The sequence below is a fragment of the Oreochromis niloticus genome, linkage group LG13 (genome assembly GCF_001858045.2).
Source record: "Oreochromis niloticus isolate F11D_XX linkage group LG13, O_niloticus_UMD_NMBU, whole genome shotgun sequence".
Taxonomy (NCBI): Eukaryota; Metazoa; Chordata; class Actinopteri; order Cichliformes; family Cichlidae; genus Oreochromis; species Oreochromis niloticus.
The window spans coordinates 20,645,512-20,668,124 of NC_031978.2; the positions used below are offsets into that span (position 1 = coordinate 20,645,512).

General features: G+C 39.5%; 1 protein-coding gene across 2 annotated transcripts; it reads right to left on the minus strand.

Annotated features, from left to right (window-relative positions):
• Positions 1-81: 81 nt before the first annotated feature.
• On the minus strand, positions 82-21,451 carry col9a1b (collagen, type IX, alpha 1b). 2 transcript variants are annotated; one of them, XM_005474052.4, is made up of 38 exons: positions 21,263-21,451; positions 21,089-21,162; positions 19,994-20,080; positions 19,689-19,821; positions 18,968-19,364; positions 15,881-15,964; positions 15,284-15,304; positions 14,862-14,924; positions 14,722-14,757; positions 14,579-14,641; positions 13,587-13,640; positions 13,205-13,240; positions 13,018-13,041; positions 12,855-12,908; positions 11,864-11,917; positions 11,633-11,665; positions 11,495-11,551; positions 11,350-11,403; positions 9,789-9,842; positions 9,617-9,670; positions 8,465-8,518; positions 7,736-7,789; positions 7,560-7,613; positions 7,408-7,461; positions 7,236-7,289; positions 6,741-6,785; positions 6,574-6,627; positions 6,441-6,494; positions 6,286-6,339; positions 5,625-5,696; positions 5,420-5,455; positions 5,271-5,315; positions 5,125-5,157; positions 4,858-5,004; positions 3,104-3,158; positions 1,995-2,183; positions 1,823-1,900; positions 82-1,213 (listed from the first exon to the last, which is right to left on the minus strand). In XM_005474052.4, exons 1-38 carry the CDS (start codon positions 21,277-21,279, stop codon positions 1,017-1,019), a joined length of 2,778 nt encoding a protein of 925 aa, XP_005474109.1. In that variant the 5' UTR covers positions 21,280-21,451; the 3' UTR covers positions 82-1,016. The 2 variants fall into 2 exon arrangements, with proteins under 2 accessions (XP_005474109.1, XP_005474110.1); XM_005474053.4 differs by lacking the exons at positions 15,284-15,304; positions 15,881-15,964; positions 18,968-19,364; ... (2 more) ...; positions 21,089-21,162; positions 21,263-21,451 and adding an exon at positions 15,357-15,839 and having other exon boundaries at positions 1,017-1,213.
• Between the last annotated feature and the right edge of the window lie 1,162 nt (positions 21,452-22,613).

The following is a 22,613-nucleotide window of genomic DNA, read 5'->3' on the forward strand; positions in this document are numbered from 1 at the left end:
CTCTGTAACTGGGAAAGCGCCATCTGCTGCAGAGGATCTGGTGATGTGATTGAAAGGTGCAAACAGCTGGCAGATTGTGAGACTGTTTAGTCAGTTGTGACATTTTTATTTGTATTTTTTTTAACTCCGAGGTTCTTGGAAAAATGGTTAAGAATCATTTCCTGATACTCTTTACAAAATATCTTTTTATCTTTAATCACACCGGTATACAGAATAAATTAAACACTCCATATGCTGTCCTGTGTATTTCTTACTTTGATGATGGTTTCCCTCATTCTTCAAATATACTCCCACATATGCACAGCTGTGCTCTGTTGTCATTCTTTACAATGAGGTAACATCTCACATCAGGGGGTTTGTAGGAAATAGAAGTAACCACTTTTCATTTTTTACAAATTTACAACATACAGCAAGCCTGAAAAGGCAGTCAGACATGTAAAACTATATATTCAAAAGAGGGTATTGGAAAGGTTATCTTTGGAAGATCAGCTCATAGAGACCATGATGGTTTTGAAACCCTCAGCTCCCCCACCCAAAAAAAATCCTCATCCTGATTTAATTAAATTAATTATTTGAGATGTTCTGGAAAAAAGTGGAGGAAAAGGAAGAGCTTTTATTTCAGAAAACTGTTTAAAGGGAGACCACAAAAGGAAAATTCAGGCAGAGGTACAAGGAGAGTGGGATAAACAACCATTTCTGGTCATTTTTATATGTCGGAAATGGGAGCACAGTCCTGAATATATCAAAACATCTCTCAGGTAGAAAAAACCACACCGGAACAGGCTAGATTTTTGCAGCACATAAAAAAATATATATATGTGTGTGTGTTTTCACGACTCAAAGAGGCTGGCTGCTTCTGATGGAGATGTGGCTGGCACAAAACATGCTCGCAAGACAAGAGGTTAGCGAATCAAAGGCACTGTGCCAGCTAGAGCCCCTGGGAAGAAACTGTGAAAAATGCTGTGTGCTCAGGGGAGATAATTCGACAGTCTTTCTGTTTCTTGCCAGAATGTCTCTTAGTTTCCTGCAGGTCCCTTCACATCCAAGGACTGCTGCGCAGCTCCTGCCTGAAGGTTGCAGGCTGATGGGTCACAGTAACCATTAGGACCGGCTGGACCTGGAGGCCCGGGCACACCGAGCTGTCCAGGAATGCCAGGAGGTCCCCTCTGCCCGTCCTGACCATCACGGCCATAACCAGGCCTTCCCGGTTCCCCTGTGATGACAAGACATGCTTTACTTAGTTACTGACTTTAACAAACAGGTTAGCATTTATCCTTAATGTAACAGCTACACACATGATTTATTATAAAAGACTGTTGGTTGCTGTAATCACTCTTCCGCTCCATACACTCTTTCAAGAAATTCATTTCTTAATGGTTTTTCCAGCAAGCAATAAAAAGCAAAATCCATAAACCTGGTTCTGTGTAAAATGAGGCTAACAGTAAAGCAAACAAATCGCTTGAGCAGTACAAGCTGGCCAAAGTGTACTTTTTAGCATCAGGAGTTCTCCTTATTAATAATAATAAAAAATACTATAAAGACCAAAACATTGGTGGGGCTCCAGGTGATTTGTGTGGCTCAGACTTCTAATATTAGTTTGAGCATGAACACATTAGTCTATCAGACCAGTGTGCTGTGGGTGTCCTCAATCACAGTGGAATTAACAGATCACTTTAGGCTCAGTATGGCCTGGAGAAAATACCTTTTTTCAATAGATTAGATTTAGCAATGTAGGCTTTATTATTTTATTTTTAGGTTGTTTAACTTTTGTAATGTGTAATTGTGCATGATGATAGTCATACAGAGATAAAAATGTACTCACCAGGAAGTCCAGGTGGTCCTGGTTGACCTTTCGGTCCTCGAACAATGGGTCCTCTGGCCCCTCTGTCTCCCATGTCACCTATAAGACGTATTATGCAATTAATTGATTTATTTACAATATTGTTTTGTTTAATGTCTAATTCAAAAGCAAATAAGGAGAGTGCGTTCATCACCTTTGGGTCCTTTTGCTCCCATCTGTCCTGGTGGCCCTTTGAGTCCTGGAAGGCCTCTTGAGCCAGCATGCCCGGGGAAGCCGTTGTCTCCTGGAGGACCAGGAGGCCCCGGTGGCCCGGGTTTTCCAGGTAAACCAGCAATGCCAGACTCTGGCCTCCTTAAACTAGCAGCTAACTGAGCCAGCTGTTCTGTGGAAGCGCAACAGAAAGATGATGAACCATTAGATGCAAAACGGTCACCGAATGATTCTCAACAGCTCTAGTTGATAGTTCTCAAGGGAACTTTCAAGGCATAACACTTGAGAATAAATCATTTGTCACCAGAAGGCTCATTTCTAAAAACTGATGTCACACTTAGGTCCAAAACAATTCTCGTGTGGCAGCTCTTAAACTTGAGCACTGGACACGATGGAGGTGAAAGTGTGGTCATGATATCCCTCAAGCCTTTCCTGCTTTCAACCTTTTTCCATAGGACACCAGGAAATTGAGCAGAAAGGAGATAATATTCTTTATTTCAAGCAATCAGTGACAGAAAATTTATGTTCATGGTGCAAAGGATCTAATATTAAACTCCCGTAGCTCCTTTCTGCACGGTATTTTGCACTTAAAATTCCAGTTTTCTGGCTCCTGATGAAAATTCATGCTGTAGCTGCTCGACTGCTCTTTTTTTTTTTTTTTTTTTTTCTTTAAGATTTCCTTCCCAGGCAGACTCTTTGCTTGGAGCAGAGGAGTGTAGGTCTGCTGGAGGTGAAATTAATTTTTCAGCACATCGGGTATAAAATAGTCATGAGGATAGGAGATGAGTTGTGAAGACGTAAGAGCAAAAGAATGAAGAGAACAGAGGTTGTGACTTCGGTGAAACATTTCTAAAACTCGGAGGAGGGATCTTTCATCCATCAAATAAACAAAGGCTGAAGCTTATTTCATGTTTTGGCTATGAGACCTTCCCTTTTTCAACTTCAGAGTATTCAGCAACCACCCGGATAAATGAGAAAATGCAGCCGTGGCTCTGTGTGTGGTTGTGTAATGAGGCATTCTGGGACGTATTAAAGTCATGAAATGAGGCACGGGGGAGTGATAAATGGGGTCAAAGGCCTATCTTTTCTTACCTTGCATGACTCGCATGCAAACTTGTTTGATGTGCTGATCACTTGGCTGTTTACCCTTGAAGGGAAGAAGGAAAAAGACGGCTTAATAGATTTCATGACAGAGTTTAAGGCATTTAATGTAGAGACTCAACAGTGAAGCAGACTAGCTTAAAATGAAAGATTATTAGGTCCTCTTTATGTTGAGAAAACGCTGCTGTTCTTAGGCTTATATAACAGGATTAACAAACACAGAGTGCACAGCGTAGAGCAGAATATGAGGCTTACTTTCTCCTCTCTTGAAAAGTTGACATTTGTGGAGATACAAGTGTTCCCCTTACAATCGCGCAGGTGTTGAATTTGAATTTGGGATTTCACTGATCTTGATAAGGAAGCATTCCTTTTGCTCACCTCCCTTTAGAGGGATGCCAGAACATCGGCAAGCCGGGGGCAAGTGGGGATTCACTTCACGCAGACTGAAGTATCAGGTGGGTGCAGACACTTCTAAGATATCAGTGAAACAGTATTTCAGGAGCATCTTGAATTTTGAAAGTTTGGTGTACTCACTGTTGCTATATGACACTTGTCTGTGTTATTATTTTTTTGCAGTATTATTAGTATATCAAAGCCATCAAAATAAAAAAGTGTGTATGGCTCTGATGAACCCTATATTAAGTTAAATCTTTACAATGTGTTTTTTCATTAACCTGTTTATTATTATTCTGAGGAAAAAATATGTGAGATTATATAATCACTTCCTAAATACATTTTTAAAAAAATAAATACATACCTGCATGCATAAATCTATTTCTAAAAAATAAATGGATGGCATGATGACGCAGTGATGTTAGCTCAAAGGAACAACGCCAGGAGTTCAAATCTAGGCCCAGGTACGGTGGCCCTGGGAGGTCAAAAGTACTACGACTTTTAAAACAATCACAAAAACACAACAAAGTGTTTTTGGGGAAACATTAACGTGACAGAACAGCTGCAGGCGTGAGAAGCTAACAGTAAGCGGCTAATAGCAAGCATGTAGCTACAGTATTTAATGAATCATGTGACTAAAACACACAGTACCTACATCGTGTTCTCCCTCAAAGCACAAATGAATCTTCCGCTTCTTTTAAAGCATCTCAGAGCGATCCTGCACATGCTTTGGTTGCTGTCAACTTCTGCATGTCACATTATTGTCTCCTCAGAAACACGCCTGTTTTTGTTTCGTTTGTTTGCGTTTTTCCACTCGCTGGTGTGTTTTTTTTAAGTTGCAGTGCATTTGACCTCTCAGGGCCACCATAAGTCTGTTGAATCTTATAGATTTATCATTTCACAGTCTTAAAGTTTTATTCAAGTTCCATCTGAGTATTATCTTGTTTTTTAATTCACTTATTAATTATACCTAGAATTCTTTGTGGGGGGTTTTAAGTAAAACATTAAATATACACTGAAATCACTGCATTATATGCATTAATCGTGTTTTTGTTTTCTAGCACTGTGGAAAATGTGGCATGTTTGCATACTCTGTAACATATAAGGCAAATCCTTGAATCATTTTAGAAACCACTTGAAGAAACAAATGACAGATAATGAAATTTCAGTTGGGTTCACATCACTTCTGATGAAAAACATTTATATAAGACAAAATTGTTATTTTATGTAGTAAAATTTATTTATTTATGCATTTACAATTTGACTATTTTGTTTATGTATTTAAAGTTGATTGTAAGCCTTAGGCCCGAGAGTCTGAGTCATGAGTGGCAACTACTTTCTCTTGGACCTACCGCAGGACCCTGAGTTCCTCTGACTCCAGGTGGGCCTCTGTTTCCCTGCATGCCCCGTGGTCCAGGTGTGCCAGGTGGTCCTTCAATGCCAGGCTGTCCTCGACTTCCCTCGGGACCTATTCTGCCAGTCTCACCGGGGTTACCAACCTAAAAAGACAATACCTATGAGACTAGACGCATTTTAAAACCTCAGCACATTGTCAGTCACTTGGCACAAAAGGAAAACGGTGATGCTATAAAGGTTAAAAACAACGAATTTCTACTCACTTCTCCTTTAAGTCCGGGTTCTCCCGAGTCACCCTGTGACAAAAATAACAACCACAAATGTTGGAAACATTACAGATGTGCTTTGGTAAGAGTGAACGTGTAAAATATGTCAGATTTATTCTGTTAGTGCTAGCGTAACAACTTACAGCATCCCCCTTTTCTCCTGGATTTCCCTCATCACCTTGAACTCCCTGTGAAAACAAAGGAAAAAGTTTGCAAATGATCTATGCAAAGAAACCCATTTGTTATTTAAATTCATTATTTTCCTGTTAAGAGAGAATTAATTCATTCCTACTTGCTCTCCTTTGGGTCCTAGTTCTCCACGATCTCCCTGTAATTTATAAAAACAGATGAAGACGCCATGCAAAACTCAGAAGTACAAAATATTCCATTTGTATACTCTAGAGGGAGCCGATCAGCTGGTTGTTGTTGATTATTGATTCCATCTTTACCTTTTTAGCATTTTTTAAGCAAATTGTCTGACTGTTTTATTTACTTACCCTTTCTCCTTTTATTCCAGGCAGACCAGGAGGACCTGGGAGACCAGGAAGACCAGGGTCACCTTTGGGTCCCTATAAAAAATAAATATGTACATCGGAGAAGTCGAAACATTTAAGCAAGGATAAAGAAAAAAATGTCCAGCACAGGCCCCTGTGGCACCGTGCTTAGAAGTAACTGTCGTAAAGCTTAGCATTGCTAGTCATTCTCTCCGGCGTGTTTGTGTGTGCCATTCTCCGTTTGATCACCGTCCGGCTTTCTGAGGAATGCCAGGAGAACAGAGAGCTCTTTCAGCCCGCTGCTTGGTCTCCCCTTACTGTGAAAATAGACCTTGTGTGAGATCCGGCCTCCATCTATTCTCTGAGACATTCCAGCTAAACAACAGCCAGGACTTTAGAGTCTGAAGTTTCCCTCTCTATGGTTTCTTTCATTCAAAGTTTAAAAAAATCTATAGATAATTAAGGAATGTAGTCTACCAGTTTTTCTACTGATTGCTGTTGTTGTTTGTAGGGGACACATTGGCTGCCAGGCCTTTTAAAGTGATGCATTTTCACAATTAAGGTAAGAATATAAGCTAATATAAGCTAAAAAGAATAAAAGTTTTCCCAATCAAAATGATTCACTTAACAATTACAGTCTAATGAATTTTTCTTTATAACATACCCGGGGACCTGGCTTTCCAGCCGGACCTGCAGGACCTTGCTGTCCTCTATCTCCCTGTAGGTCAAAAAGAAGATGATAAGAAGGTGAAATGGAGTAAAGTTTAAATCTAAAACACAAGCATAACAGAAATTCTTCTTGGGAAAAAAAACACTTACAGGCTCACCAATGGGCCCGACAGATCCCAGCTCTCCCTGTTCTCCACGCTCACCCTGCAGTAACATGATACAGTGTCATAACAGAGGTGACACTAGCTATACTGATGTTTCCACAATCCCTGTTCATACTTACGGGTTTGCCAGCAGATCCTATTGCTCCAAAAAGGCCTGGGTTACCAGCATCTCCCTGTATAGAAACATCAAAGCTTATTTCAGATAATAACAATTTGAGAGAAAAAATAATGAAATCAATTTACAGAAAAATCTTTGTTTTTTAAATATATTGATCAGGAAAAACACCTTAGGGCCACTTGTGCCTTTTGGTCCAGGTACACCAGGCAAACCCTACAAACAGAGGACATGCATTGATATGCGATACTTGAAAAAGGAAAACTGCTTTCAACCAGAGGAGCAATGTACCATTCTTAAAATGAACATCACCATAACAGTAAGAGAGGATAAAATCTGGATTAGTGGATATAATTACATTTTGACACAAATAAGAAGATAATAACTCATAAGGCTTTTGCAGTCATTCAAAATTTCAAGATGATTCTCATAAATTCCCTAAACTTGACACATCAAACCTCTACTCTGGCACTTGTGCCTGAGGATGACAGTAATCACTACCTGACAGCACCGCCCACTATATGCGCACTGTGTAATATCATTATAAGATGCGACCCAACAGTTCTTTACTGAAATGTAAACCCAGAGAAAACAGATGAGCTTAGATATACTGTACCCGTTGAAATGACTTAGTTGTGACAGTTTGAGTTCAGAGGTCATACTCACTGGAAGCCCTTGAAGTCCAACTTCTCCAGGGATGCCCGGCTTCCCAACGCTTCCCTACAGGGAAACAGAGCAAAAGATTAATCTACTGAGAAAAATAGATGTGTTTACTTTCTATAATATTGCAAGTTATAACACAAGTTATAACTATTAAACAGTGTAATTAATGCTAAACCTTTGCTCCAGGCATTCCAGGAATACCCTCACGACCATCCACACCTGGTAAGCCCTGATGAGAAAGGAGAGAAAGAGCAATGCATGGTTTGCTCACAATGTGCACTATCTGATAATTACAGGATTATTTGTCATCGCTGATCCAACACTCACAGACTCGCCCTTGGGGCCTGGAACGCCTGTGAGTCCTCTCAGTCCTGGACCACCCTAAACAACAAAGCAACCCAACAGTCAATAGTTTCTAATGGCCGTAAACAAACAGTCTAGTTATTCTTATATTTTATTTATGAAAATATTCATATCTGTGATGATGAAGTGCTGCTACTTACTTGTTCGCCTTTAGGCCCGGGTTCACCCATAGCACCTCTTTGGCCTACATCCCCCTGAAATAAGTTGTCAGGTTATATTTACATGCCATCTTTAGTTCAAAGCAATCTTATTTATGTAGCTCCGTTTTACAACAAGTCTGCCCAAGGGACTTATATATAATATATAATATAGCATGGAAAAGACCCCTCAATATTCAGGCAATCCACAATGAGCAAGCATTTAAGGACAATGGTGAGGAAGAATTCCCTTTTAACGGGATGAAACTTTTCAAATAACTAGGGTCAGGAATGGGCAGCCATCTATCACAGGAGGGTTAAGAGAAAGAGGAGAGAGAAAAAAGGAACGTAGAGACTGAGGACAACAAACAGGACAAAATGCAAACTATGAGAAAGAGTAGACTAAAGGTAATGACATTCAGTAGTTGCATATAAACAAATCAGGAGTGAAAACAGGGGGAGTGCAGAGGAAATCCTCAGTGTTTCATGGGAAGTCCTCCCAGCAGCCTGGATCTATAGCAGCATAACTAATGAATTGTTCAGGGTCACCTGATCCAATGCTATCTCTGAGCTTTATTAAAAAGGAGAGATTTAAGCCTAATCATGAAAGGAGAGGGGATACTTGTCTCCCAAACCCAAGTTCAACTTAAGAGGAGCATCAACCCTCTGCCTCTCATTCTAGTTATGGTAACTTTATGAACCACAAATGTATTTATATTGAAAACAACTTACAGCTGCCCCTGCAACGCCCTGTGGACCTGAATCTCCATCAGGACCTCGAGGTCCCTGCCAGAGAACAAAATACGTATTAATATCATTTAATTACAACACTTTACCAATTAAACATTATTGATCTTGATTATTTTTTTAGTAAAGTATTTTTACGATATTTTAAGTACAATAAAATACTGTACAGACTATTAAAAAAAACAAGAAAACAATTTAAACACATGATCTTGAATTTGAAATCTAGCTAATGTGTTTGGGAAATGTTGTGGCAGGTCATGTTAACCCTGTGTTGGTTTTATAATGTGGCATATTATAAAACCAACACGGTGTTTTTAATCAGTGACAAGTCTGGACTGCAAGCAGTTAAGCTAGCACCCACAGTCTTTAACTGTGCAGCTATGCTACTAAGACATGGGCGTAGTTTGGTATTGTCTTGCTGAAATAAGCAAGACAATACTCATAAAATATGATAATATTGATAATAGTAATATATGATATTCTGAAATATAATTTGGCACTAATTGCGCCTTCACAAATGTGCAAGTTACCCATGTCCCATCAGTTGTACCCAAGTCGCACCATTAATACCATAACCAATGCTGGCTTTTGAGCTAAGTGCTAATAACAAGCCACACAGTCCTTTTTCTCAGGAATATATTCCAACCACAGGATAGTTATTGATCATTTTGTTTCAAATGAACTGCAACAACATTTCTGGATCCTTTTTTAGGCTATCTTTTCACTTTGCATTTATGGACGCAAGAAAAAAAAATTGTGTTTACTGCCAACTGTTTTCATAAGTGCTTGTGGGCGACTGTAGATAGAATAATGTCTTTTTATTAATGCAGTGCCCTCAATAATATTATTCAAGACAGGCCTCATTCAATTTATGGATCATGTTACTGCGTGTTTGCCAATCAGATAAGTTCATCTCTTTTTAATTGCTCAACTTTTTTCACTTTATTTGTGACTACTGGTCCATTTTTTTTTAATGAACTCATGGTATCAAATTCAAAATGAACTCATATTTTCTCTGGAGCTTATATTTTGTCTTTTAAGAATATTTAATTTCAAAATTAGGGTTTATTTAAATGATTTACCAATTACTGTTTACATAGATGGTGTCGTGGGCTTAAAAATGAAAGAAACATTTACCCCCTCTCCTTTTGGGCCCATCATTCCCATAGCTCCACGAATTCCCTGAGATCCCTGGATCGACAAACAGGTTAAGCAGATGCCTTGTGAGCTTATAACAGAACACAGAACAGTAACAAACAAATTGTAGCTTGAAAGACTCTTAATTCACTGATTAAGCACTGTATCTCACCCTCGGTCCTTGGGCTCCAACCTCCCCTGGACTTCCCTGCTCTCCCTCCGCCCCCTCGATGAGTGAAAAAAGAAAGAAAATCATTTGAAAAGCAATATTTAGTTAATCAGATGAAACATTGGGCTGCAAATTTAACTACGTTATAAGAGTGTGGGCATACTGTGAACCGTGATGGCACTGGCAACCTATCAGCATGTTTCTTTTGCAGAAAAAAACAAATTGATGTTGCTCTTATCCACTGTGTGTTAATTAGAAAATGGGGGCAGCCATTCTGAAAAGTGTTTAATACCCACTTCTTAATGGATTGCAAGTGGGGAAACCAGACAAGCATTTAACCGCTCCCCAGCTTTGCAAATTACAAATAACATATTTGCTGCCTCTGTGGTACACCCGAGAAAGCATATCCATTAAGACAGATATTTATCAGGACCAGAGCGGAGCACATTTTCTCTTGTTAAAAAGGGCAATTTATTCTTTTAAATATGCGAATCCAAACCGGCAATTAAAATATGTAAACAATATATGGATGATAATGAAATGTTACATAACAAGCCGAAACTAATGCAGTCAAACAGGTCAGCCGCCGCTTTTATTACGAGAGGAATTAGAAGTGCTTGATCAACTACCATCTGATGTAAGATTCAGAATTCAAATTCTAGCTCTTTAAGAAGAAGGTAAAAGTTATCTAGACTGTTAAATCATTCAAAAAATGTCTTGATTTTCTGGTGATTGGATGTTTTTGAGTGAATGAAACAATAGTCTTCATGTTGGGGGAAGGTTGGAGTCGGGTCATATGTCATATGTAATATGCAATTTAGATTACCATTGTCTCCTTTGACTTCAAATCTAAATACCCCCCATGCTTTTATAGAAATAGCTTTGCTTTCTACATCATGCCAGTTTCTTCCACATAAACGCAACACATACTTATTCTCTACTTCAACATTACTTCCCAATATCGTGAGATAATACACTTGAAGCCCCGCACAGTGCTGTTCTGTTGTTAACTGTAAATATCTTTGCGTGTGAGAGTTGTGAATTGCAGGCAGGCAAAAGGCGCCTCAAATGAAACTTTCAGTGAAGGAGAAAATCACTCTCAGCGAAGGAGTGCAAGCTGACAGTAAATCATATCCTGGCATGGGGGTGATAAAGGGAGATAGCCCCAGACTCATTTCCATTTATATAGTGCGTGGACACATTACAGGGAGAAGCTAGATCTGCTTGAACGTCATTTCGAATAAATCATCCCCCGTGCATGACAAGGAGTCAGAGAAATTGCACACAAGCTTGTATCACTTCCTCTTGAAATTGAGCAGCACAAATAATCCTTGTCTCAATGGTGTCGGGAATCAATTTTTTAAAGTTTAAGTCACGCGTATTTTTTTCCCTGATGTGCAACGTTGTGACAGTTGCGGGGGGCAATTCTGTGTTTTCAGTGATTATTTACACAGTTATAGGAGTATAAATTCACTTTGTTTATGTGCCGACTGTTTATATCAGTTCATGTGGCTAGACATAGTCGTGGGGTAGATTTCAGTTTTCAAGCATTAACATATTTTACCTTGTGTCCTTGTTTCCCAGGTTCTCCTGCTTCACCCTTTGCACCTTTGTGGCCCTAGAAATAAGGCAGATCTATTTAAAAAACAACAACACTATTTTGGGATACTAATATGATGTCAGAGCAAACAAAAGTGACTTCTATTCACCTTCATGCCAGGAAGACCAGGATGTCCCGAGGTCCCAGGTGGACAGGAGTTGGGACACTAAGCAACACAATAAAAGTCAGAAAGTATTGCTAAAGTCTAGTGTAAAAACAAAACAAGAAATACGGAAAGTAATTTTACCAGATCAGTGCTGCCAAGCACTCCAGAAGCACCCTGAAATGGAGTGAAAACTGCAGTTAACATTTTCATAATTCAACATCATCAGTGATTAGAGGAGCTTGTAAATACACTAAAAGAAAGACAACAGTGCTTATTGGTGGCAGCTAACCAATTAAACCTAATGGCTTTAACATGTACATCTAGAAAGTTTGGAAATTTCATCAAATCCTAAATGAATGTTTAATCACTTACTCTGGGCCCCGCCGGTCCACGAGGTCCCTGTGGCCCTCTCACACCCATGGCCCCCTGTGATAAGAGATGTAAACACATCAAGTCTGCACAGGGAAGCTGTGCACATGGTGTATAATTGCTAACATGCAAGAGGATAAAAGTACAGCAAGACATTTCTTGAAGTTTAATCATATGCAAACCAACATTACCAGCTTACAATGTGATTTTCAGAATAAAAGATGCGGATTATTATCTACAGAACACAACAAAACTATTAACACTAGATTTTGACTCTGATGGTGTCAATTATATTGGTATATACAAAATAAACTGTAGCACAGCTGGGTCACGGGAATGTGGATTGATCTTTTTTTTTTCCTTTGGATATTTAATGTACTGTTTCATGTTTCATGGGACAAAATATTTTTACTGTGATTAGAAATGTATATTATGATTATTTTTTTTTTAAAGGCAAAAGTTTGATTGAAAAATATGATTTACATTTTTGGGGGTTGACTTTTTTTAGCCAAAATAATTATTTGTAGAAAAAAGAAAACTGAATTGATTAGATGATACTTTCAGGTTGGTAACAGTGTGTGTCAGTGTGACTGCATTCTGCACGTGCACATATGTATTTTGTCACTTTATAGGGGTATTAACGCATCGTACCTCTGTCAGTTCACTGACATTACAGGGTGTAGAGATGTACAATGCAACTTTTATATGTTTATGTATTTTTGGTGGTTTATGCATTCCCCTAATAAGCTAAAGACCCCCGGTGAGATCCTGGAAAGATGCAAAAATCCTTTTAAGGATGTATCAGTAAGGGCTGCCAGATCAAACATGTGGAGCTACCTGCTGTGGCTATTTCTTGTGAATAAGGAAATGGCTGTAACAGTAGCTTCTTCTTCTTTTATATTATCAGTTTGTAATCATGGAGGATACTTGTATCCTCCTCACTGTCTCAATAAAAAAATAACTACAATGGTCCTTTTTCTCTGCCTCTACTCACAGGTGGTCCAGCTTTTCCCAGTTCACCCGGAAGTCCTCCAGGTCCCGGTGGCCCCTGCTCACATTTCAGACCATTCAGTATTATTGACACATGTTGAAGACAAAATAATTTAAACTTTTAGAATTACAGGGACTTGTATTTGTTGTGTAAACAAATTACTTACAAGGGGTCCATCTGGCCCAACACCCTGAGGAGACATGTGCAATATGATGAGTGATGTACAGGGTTTGGTGAACATAACAATGACTTAAACACTAAAATTTAGACAGCTTCTATATTATATGACTTCCAGGTGGCCTTGATTGGCTATTTCCTTGGACTGGTAGGGTTCAAGAGGAAATGTTACTTACAGCTGCTCCACGAGGTCCAGGTTTCCCAGGTTCCCCCTAAAAAACAAACACAAACTTTAGGATTAGGTATGAAATTCCATGTTCAGGTAAAACTGAGCTATTTGATCCTGCAAACAGTTCAAATTAACATTCCTTCAGCTCATCACATGACTGAGCTGGGCCCACTCGACCAAGCAATGTTTAGCCTAATGAGGAAAGATGTTGGGGCTTCGTGCCTCACGGGGATTACACAGAAGACTTGCAGGATTAAGTCTCATTTGTCATGAGGAATTGGTTTATGCACTGCGGCTCTTTCTGCCATGCCAAAAGACTGGACAGCAGCTTGGCACCATTTCACTGACAGTCTCTGAAGCAGGAAAGCAAAGGCTCATTAGTCACTCACTTTCTGTCCGGGGGGACCGTCAGGCCCAGGATCTCCAATGGGGCCTGTCAAACCCTGCAGAGAAGAGTCATCGAGCGAAATTAACACATCGTGGCAAATCTCAAAACAAATCAAGTGCCTGTTTTGCTCTTATCTTTGAAAAGACACTTTCAGAATTTAAATATGTTGCTTATGATGTCAAAAGGAAATGCCTTTCACCCCACCATCCCAGTCGATATTTCCAAATTGATCAGCTGATCCCCATATTTTACATCATCAAAATACTTGTGTGGGAGGAATTCTGCTCTGTTCTGTCGGAAGTGGGAATAACTTGACTTTAACACCTCAGAATTTCAGTTCACACTTCTCTGCTGTGTCCACAAAAGGGTTTTCAAATTATCGAGCACACAAGAAAATATAAGCGCCAGGTCAGAGGGCAAAACTTTAGGACTGCAACATTCCTCTGGCTCTTTTCAAACACGACATTGAAAGAAATCATTCCACACTGCTTTGAGGATTTTCAACAGGAGACACCAGCAGTGGCCTGCCAACAAAGCTCCTATTGTTTGTCACTTTGGGTGCAGTTTCTATACAGGCAGTGACTTTTTTTTATCTTATATTTTGAATTAAGTAACTGATTTGGTCTGTTTAAACCTCTAAAGTGAAAGTGAATTCACCTAAAGACCAAAATGTAAGCATAATATGGGCTTTTGTGTTTTCCTAATCCACAGTTAAACTCTGAAAGGAACCTAAAACATGCAGGCCGTGATGCAAAGGAAACTGGGACCTGTTCATCCTGTCAGATAAATTCCTCAAATTTTTGCACACATGCACTAAGATCCCCTTCTACGTCTAAAATTTCAGTGGTCACTCCAAAAGTCTAATGTGCAAACATGACCTATAATGTGGGAGGAACACACCTTGTGGTCCCACCCCCTTTGCAGGTTTCAGGGTTTCTTGGTAACTTTATAAAATAATGCTGATCCTAATAGTACAAAATATACTTCACTCACATCATTTCCAGGAATTCCAGGTAATCCTCCAGAGCCAGGTTTACCTGCATCTCCGTCGGGTCCCTAACAAAAGTTACAGATATTCAGTGAAAAAGACACAATTAAAACAATTACATAAATCTCTCACTATATGTAATACTTACAGGAGGACCGTCCTCGCCATCGTCTCCCCTCTCTCCCTGAAACAAAAGAGATTTAATATTTTCAGGGGCCCAAACACTGAACTATTTTTAAAGTGTCTGACAGATTATACTGACAATGGTGAAAAACTATAAGCACGTACAGCAATACCGTCAATTCCTGGGACTCCTGCAGGTCCAGGGGGGCCAGGGGGTCCTTGGTTATTCTATGTATAATGAAATTAATTGTAATGTAATAGGAAAATATCTGATTACGTTTCTGATAAATACCCTATAATTTTGTCCCTCTGACAAAAGACAATATGAAAAGAGCGAGAACAGGTGCACTGCCATGTTATAGACAGGACTGTCTCTGAAATACTGAAACAGAATTTCGGCTTTAAATTATTGAGCGGCTGACAAAACATTGAAACAAAGAACCAATTTAAATGAAAGCAGAACATCTTGCATTTTCCACAACAGATTGACGCTCAAACAAATTAACTGAAGAAAGAAATCCCAGTCCAAGCATAATTGCAGGTAAATTAACTTTTTGTTTGACATGCACGCTTGCAGAAGAACTTACCAGCACTTCTGCCACATCTGTCTAGAGACATAATAGAGAAAACAGGGAGAGAGAGAAACATAATGAGACTTACTTGAGAGGAGCAAATAAGGACAAGCTGCAAGAGCAGCACCAGAAATGGCCCTTTAATGCTCTGGGCCCCTGTCATGATCTCCCCTGTGCAGGAAAGGTAAAAGTTGTAGTCCTTTCTCTGGGGTTTGTTGGGTTGAAGGAGCCCCCTGTAAAACAACCCAACTGACTCCGGCTAGAGCTGTCTAGACAGCCAAAGGTCCCATAGCTTTCAGTGGCTCATGTATATTCATACAATGACCGGTTACAGGAAGTGATTGGAGGGTTTGCAGGGGAACACCACAGGGAGGGGCTACATTGCAGACACTACCAATAGGCAGGATCAGCGGTTTATTTAACCTCTGCTATGACCCAAAATGAATTTTATTCAACATTTGGTGTTACTGTTTATCTTTATAAAGGAATGAAAAAAAATTAAATTAAAGACACAAAGAGATAATAGTGGTCAGCAACTTATTCTGTGAAGCGCAAATCTTGGACGCTGTTCTGGCCCATTCCCCCCTCTTCATTACAACTGATCATTCTTACCGATGCCCCGGCTGGGAGGTCATAACATCCTTCCTTCCGGGCTCGAGTCACATCGCAGTGAATCAGCATTGACTGCAGTTCAAACTAGAGAAATAGAAATGAATACAGTTAATTAGCACAATACCATGAAAGTACAGTACAGTCTGTGTCCCAAAGGTTAGGCCCTTTAATAAGGGCTGACAAAAAGTCAGAGCTCTTTTGAGCCAACCATCCCTTTAACGCTAACTAGTAATGACTTCATGAATTTCTTCACAAATAAAATTCTTATCATTTGAGAAAAAATTACCAATAATCATCCCACAGATGTAATATCGTCTACAGCTACTCTTAGTACCATTGATGTTAAGTTAGACTCTTTTTCTCCAATTGATCTTTCTGAGTTAACTTCAATAATTACTTCCTCCAAACCATCAACGTGTCTTTTAGACCCCATTCCTACAAAACTGCTCAAAGAAGTCCTGGCATTAATTAATTCTTCGATCTTAAATATGATCAACCTATCTCTAATAATCGGCTATGTACCACAGGCCTTCAAGGTGGCTGTAGTTAAACCTTTACTCAAAAAGCCATCTCTAGACCCAGCTGTCTTAGCTAATTATAGGCCAATCTCCAACCTTCCTTTCATATCAAAAATCCTTGAAAGAGTAGTTGTCAAACAGCTAACAGATCATCTGCAGAGGAATGGCTTATTTGAAGAGTTTCAGTCAGGTTTCAGAGCTCATCACAGCACAGAAACAGCTTTAGTGAAGGTTACAAATGATCTTCTTATGGCCTCCGACAGTGGACTCATCTCTGTGCTTGTCCTGCTAGACCTCAGTGCTGCGTTCGATACTGTTGACCATAATATCCTATTAGAGCGATTAGAACATGCTGTAGGTATTACAGGTACTGCACTGCAGTGGTTTGTATCATATCTATCTAATAGACTCCAATTTGTACATGTAAATGGAGAGTCCTCTTCACCCACTAAGGTCAATTATGGTGTTCCACAGGGTTCGGTGCTAGGACCAATTCTATTTACATTATACATGCTTCCCTTAGGCAGCATCATTAGAAGACATAGCATAAATTTTCACTGCTATGCAGATGACACGCAGCTCTATCTATCCATGAAGCCAGGTAACACACACCAATTAGTTAAACTGCAGGAATGTCTTAAAGACATAAAGACCTGGATGGCCGCTAACTTTCTGCTTCTTAATTCAGATAAAACTGAGGTTATTGTACTTGGCCCTGAAAATCTTAGAAATATGGTATCTAAGCAGATTCTTACTCTGGATGGCATTACCTTGGCCTCCAGTAATGCTGTGAGGAACCTTGGAGTCATTTTTGACCAAGACATGTCCTTCAACGCACATATTAAACAAATATGTAAGACCGCTTTCTTCCATTTGCGCAACATCTCTAAAATTAGAAATATCCTGTCTCTTAGTGACGCTGAAAAACTAGTTCATGCATTTATTACTTCCAGGCTGGACTACTGTAATTCTTTATTATCAGGATGTCCTAAAAACTCGCTGAAAAGCCTTCAGCTGATCCAAAATGCTGCAGCAAGAGGGACAAAAACTGACAGGGACTAGAAAGAGAGAGCATATTTCTCCTGTTTTGGCTTCCCTTCATTGGCTTCCTGTTAAATCCAGAATTGAATTCAAAATCCTGCTCCTCACATACAAGGTCTTAAATAATCAGGCCCCATCTTATCTTAATGACCTTGTTGTACCATATCACCCCATTAGAGCAGTTCGCTCTCGCACTGCAGGCCTACTTGTTGTTCCTAGAGTATTTAAAAGTAGAATGGGAGGGAGAGCCTTCAGTTTTCAGGCCCCTCTTCTGTGGAACCAGCTTCCAGTTTGGATTCGGGAGACAGACACTATCTCTACTTTCAAGATTAGGCTTAAAACTTTCCTTTTTGCTAAAGCATATAGTTAGGGCTGGACCAGGTGACCCTGAATCCTCCCTTAGTTATGCTGCAATAGACGTAGGCTGCCGGGGATTCCCATGATGCATTGAGTTTTTCCTTTCCAGTCACCTTTCTCACTCAGTATGTGTTAATAGACCTCTCTGCATCGAATCATATTTGTTATTAATCTCTGTCTCTCTTCCACAGCATGTCTTTCATCCTGTTTTCCTTCTCTCACCCCAACCGGTCACAGCAGATGGCCGCCCCTCCCTGAGCCTGGTTCTGCCGGAGGTTTCTTCCTGTTAAAAGGGAGTTTTTCCTTCCCACTGTCACCAAAGTGCTTGCTCATAGGGGGTCATATGATTGTTGGGTTTTTCTCTGTACCTATGAAGCGCCTTGAGGCGACTTTTGTTGTGATTTGGCGCTATATAAATAAAATTGAATTGAATTGAATTGAATATATCGTCAGTTAGGATAAGACAAAAAATATTTAAAGAATAAAACCAAAAAACTAAAACTATTGAATAAGTTCATGCTTATGGACAGGGAGCAATAAATAATAATAATAATAATAGTTATCAGTAAAGTTTGAATGAGGAGACCACAGACTACCACAGGATGCTGGAAAACCTTGCTAACAGGCGCCCGGAAGGAAGAACTCCTGTGCATATAAATTAAAAAAAAAAACTGTTTGGGGGGCGTTTTTGTTGTTGTTTTCATAGTAAAAGCTTTGGCGCTTCAATCACTTGAAAAATGTTTAAGTTGTAATGTCACTATATTGAAGTTTATGGGAATAAACGCAAACGATTTGTACATCAGAATGAATACATTTGAAAAAGTGTAGGCCTGGGGTCACGTGGGTGGTCAATCAAAACAGTCCTTAGGCTTTAATTATGAATTCTATTTTTCTATTATAAATAATGAAAAGTCCTTATGTATCAGGGAAGTGTGTCTTTTATGTACCTAACAATCTGCCATACTATTTTTTGTGTAGCTTGAAGCATAGCCCACAATAACAAGAAAGAAGGAGGGGAAAGGAAATGATCTGTAATGAAATAAGAAACATTATGAATCGAAATATATTAGGTCTAAGACCAATTATGGTGTTAAATCCCAAATCCTATGGTTCTGAAAGTGGGTGAACTTCATCAACTTTAGTACTAAACTAAGTCCTAAAATAGACATACCGGAACTGCTACCACCGGGTTATCCTTGAGCTTTCCTATTAACGTGAAGCCATCAAGGCTGACTTCTAGTCTGGGTGGAATATCCTGAGAATCGATCAGGACACAGTCAGCGAAAAGGGCCACAGAGTCCCTGCTGATTTCCAGGAACACTCTGTGCCACTGGTCATTGAAAAGAAACCCCAGGGGGCTGAAAACAACAGTCTGCCTCCCCCCGTTGAGCGCCGTGAAAGTAAACTCCAACGACTTGGACTCCCAGTTGAGCCTGACGGCCATCTGCTCGTCGCCGTTCACATCTTGCATTTGCCAGATATTCCAGTTTTGATTTACGGTGCTGCCACTCATGCGCAGCACTGCCACAAAGGCAAACTCCTCCGGCAATCCAAGCGGATAGGCTGATCTGCAGCATAAAGGATGCACAGTTATTAAACCCTCAGAATATTTTTTCAATTAAAAATCAGCGGATCGATCAGAATGTATATTTTTTTAGACTGTTATTAATGATTCTGTTATAAAATGAAACCTATCGACATCTATTGTAACACGACGGGTTTATTCTGTGTGTGATTTGTGTGAAAGTTAAAGATGGGTCACAAAAGGAAAGGGGTGGAGCAGGTAATCGCGCCTTTGATGGTCAGGACCATGGACAGGGTAAACGGCGTTAAACCAGATAAACCACTAGGTGTCGGTGTTCACTCACACATTTCAAAGCACAGCACCTTACCTTGTGTTGATTCCGAAGTTGAATGCTGGGCCTATTTGATAAGCAACATTCTGAGGAGATGGTCCAGCCACCTTTTTCACAGTGCCCCTTCTTGCCAGCTCAGCAATGTGGAACTGTGACATGATATAAAATCCTGAAGGGCACAAGAGTGGTTAAATATACATCTTATACGGCTTACAATACAATAGTCCTTATTGTTTATATATGCTGTTAAAGTGTTCCTTTAATGTCTCTTTACAGAGAAAATGTTGGGGTCATTCTCATTATACACTCTTTACTTCATCTGCATTATATTTTTAGTCCACCTGGGAAATGATCCTCCCCAATGCTGATCTGAGGGCACATAGACTGCTGCTCCAAATGAATACCAACTTGAGATGAAAATCTCACAGCTGCAAGAAGGAAAGAGAAAGTAATCAAAGGGTGTGTGTGTGTGTGTGTGTGTGTGTGTGTGTGTGTGTGTGTGTGTGTGTGTGTGTGTGTGTGTGTTTTGTAGGAGGGAATAAAAGCTCAGTGTTTGGAAAGCAGCACCAGTGCCTTGAATAAATATTAGGCTATCTCTGGCTGTTTGCCATGTTCTCTTTAACACTTCAGTTCTAGATTTGCCTGTTTTTACACATCGCAGAAAGTTTAAGGTTTTCATCGAGCGTGAAGAGAATCTTTCCTTTTTCTGTTTGCCAAGATGAGTCTCAGCATTGCATAAAACACCTCACTCCCCCCAGATGTATAACTCTCAGTTGATGCTGTAGCGTTACACTTATATGTATTCGGCAATTTAATATACTTTGAGAATTCAATGTACATTTGAATCTACATTTATATGTACTTGCACAAAAGAACTCCTAACCAAGTGATGTTAGTCCTTCTACACATACCCATATGCTGGCTATATGTCATAAAATATAGATAAGAACAGGATGCGGTAAAGAGGGAAGACATATGGAGAGAGGAAGGAAAACAAATAGTGTAAACCTAATGGGAAAGAAGGTCATAAAATAAGTGCCTAAGTCAATACATGTCGATTTATTGATTTACTGATACTTATAAAAATAAATGTGGGTCTCCAAGTCTTTTGGCTATAGAAAAGAGCGCTATAAACTCAGACCACACTGTTTAGAGCAACAAAAATGTCACAATTATTCAACATGTTAAGAAGATCATGCAGCTCAGAGAAACAGTCTGACTAAAGAAGAACAGCTGCCACAAGCACAAACTAATGATTAATATGTGTAGTATGCTGCGGTTGACAGATACCAAACATGACTCATATTTGAGGCGACGCACTGCTCTGGTAATCTTGTTACTTCGTTCCTGTTTTTTTTTTTTTTTTAATGAAATGCCAGCTTCATGTGTCATTGATTTATCAGCAATTGCACCATACAGCTCAGAAGATTACTTACTCTGGGAATGAAGTCCAGTGCAGAGGCACAGTGGGATCACATAGCAGCAGCACAATGAATAGAGCAGGATATTTCTGGAAGTTAATCAGAAGAAATCCTTGGTTCAGGTTTCTGACAGCACAGCCAGACACAACTCGTATTATTCTTGCTGTTGCAATTAAGTAAAAAGTTTACCTTTCGATTCCATCCATTTAAAAAAATCACCTGCTGCAGGATTTATTTTCTGATTTTCTTCCAGCAGTGAGCAAAAAAAAAAAAAAAAACGCTGAAGTGTTGCTCAGTCAGCAGAAGTGAATAGCTTCGGGTCTCAGTGAGAGGTCTCTTATAAGCTTGACTTTTGTTATTTATTTGCAGGAGTGAGTCAACAGTCTCTGCAGTGTCAACTTCACTGTTCTCTTGCACCCACCTTGGATTTTATGTTAAGGCCTTTAATGTTACTTCAGGCATGTATAACCTCGGTATTGTACCCCATTTGTAGTTCTATGAGCATCATTGTGTATGCTAAATAAAATTTAGTTGGCTATGAAAAAGATCATGTTACCCTGTGGTGACATCATTTCCCCTGAACTTTTGGTACTGCATTCTTTGTGATCTCTGTGGCTGCATGGTATTCAGACGACATTGTTTCCAGTACAGTCCAAACTGAAAATCAAGAGACTCTGACCAGGGAAGTATTCAAGCTGTGTTTGTTCTTAGAACAAGGCAATAAAGTGCAGGACTTGCATTTTTCACAGTAGTCATAACACCCAGAGCCTAAGAAATGTCTTGCGTGGATTTCTAAGAAACTGGGCCCTTTTTTTCAAGATTGCCAGTGATTATGAATAAGAAATGAAACTGTTGATTGTGAATTTGTGTTTCTCCCCCACATTTCCTCCTTCTGTCGTGTCATTTAAAAAAAAAAAACTTCTGTAAGTGATATATATTAAGTGGACTCTACACTGATGAGTTAAATTAGATCTGGGCTTGGTGATCAGACCACAGCAGTGATGTGATCTTTTTGGAAGGTAAGAGTCCGAGTTTCTTCTTCTCAGTTTCTTCTTCTCAGAGTCCATGCTTTCTGAGAAGAAGAAACCAAAGCAGCAGAGATAAATAAATTAAACAAATACATACATAAATCATGTCAGAGACCTTTAGATTCAACCTTATCTGGACTTTTTATTGAATCTAAAGAACAAAAAATCTTCTTTGACATCAAACTAGTGCTTCCACATAATATTCACCAAACATGGCTGGACTCTGTAGGTACAGGTGGTATACCTGTACCTACAGAGTCCAGCCATGTTTGGTATTCTGGCAGACACAGACTATATGCATATCTTTTTAATCACACTGGCATTTGGTGTTTCAAGGGATTTTATATATGAATTATTTCCTTTACCTCTGTATTATATGTAAGTCTGTGTGTGGGGGTGTTTATGTATGTATGTATTTCGGATGGCTTGTTGAAATGTCTTTTTGTACATGTAACTGACCACATTTCCTTAAATGCTTTTATGTCTGCACCTCTATTTGTGACATTGGCTAT

Excerpts from the sequence above, each read along its gene's own strand:
- col9a1b (XM_005474052.4), bottom strand. Across the intron at positions 13,042-13,204 it reads CTGGACCTCGTGGAGCAGCT|GGTGTTGGGCCAGATGGACC; the intron begins GTAAGTAACATT and ends ATGTCTCCTCAG. Across the intron at positions 7,790-8,464 it reads AGGGCGTTGCAGGGGCAGCT|GGGGATGTAGGCCAAAGAGG; the intron begins GTAAGTTGTTTT and ends AACTTATTTCAG.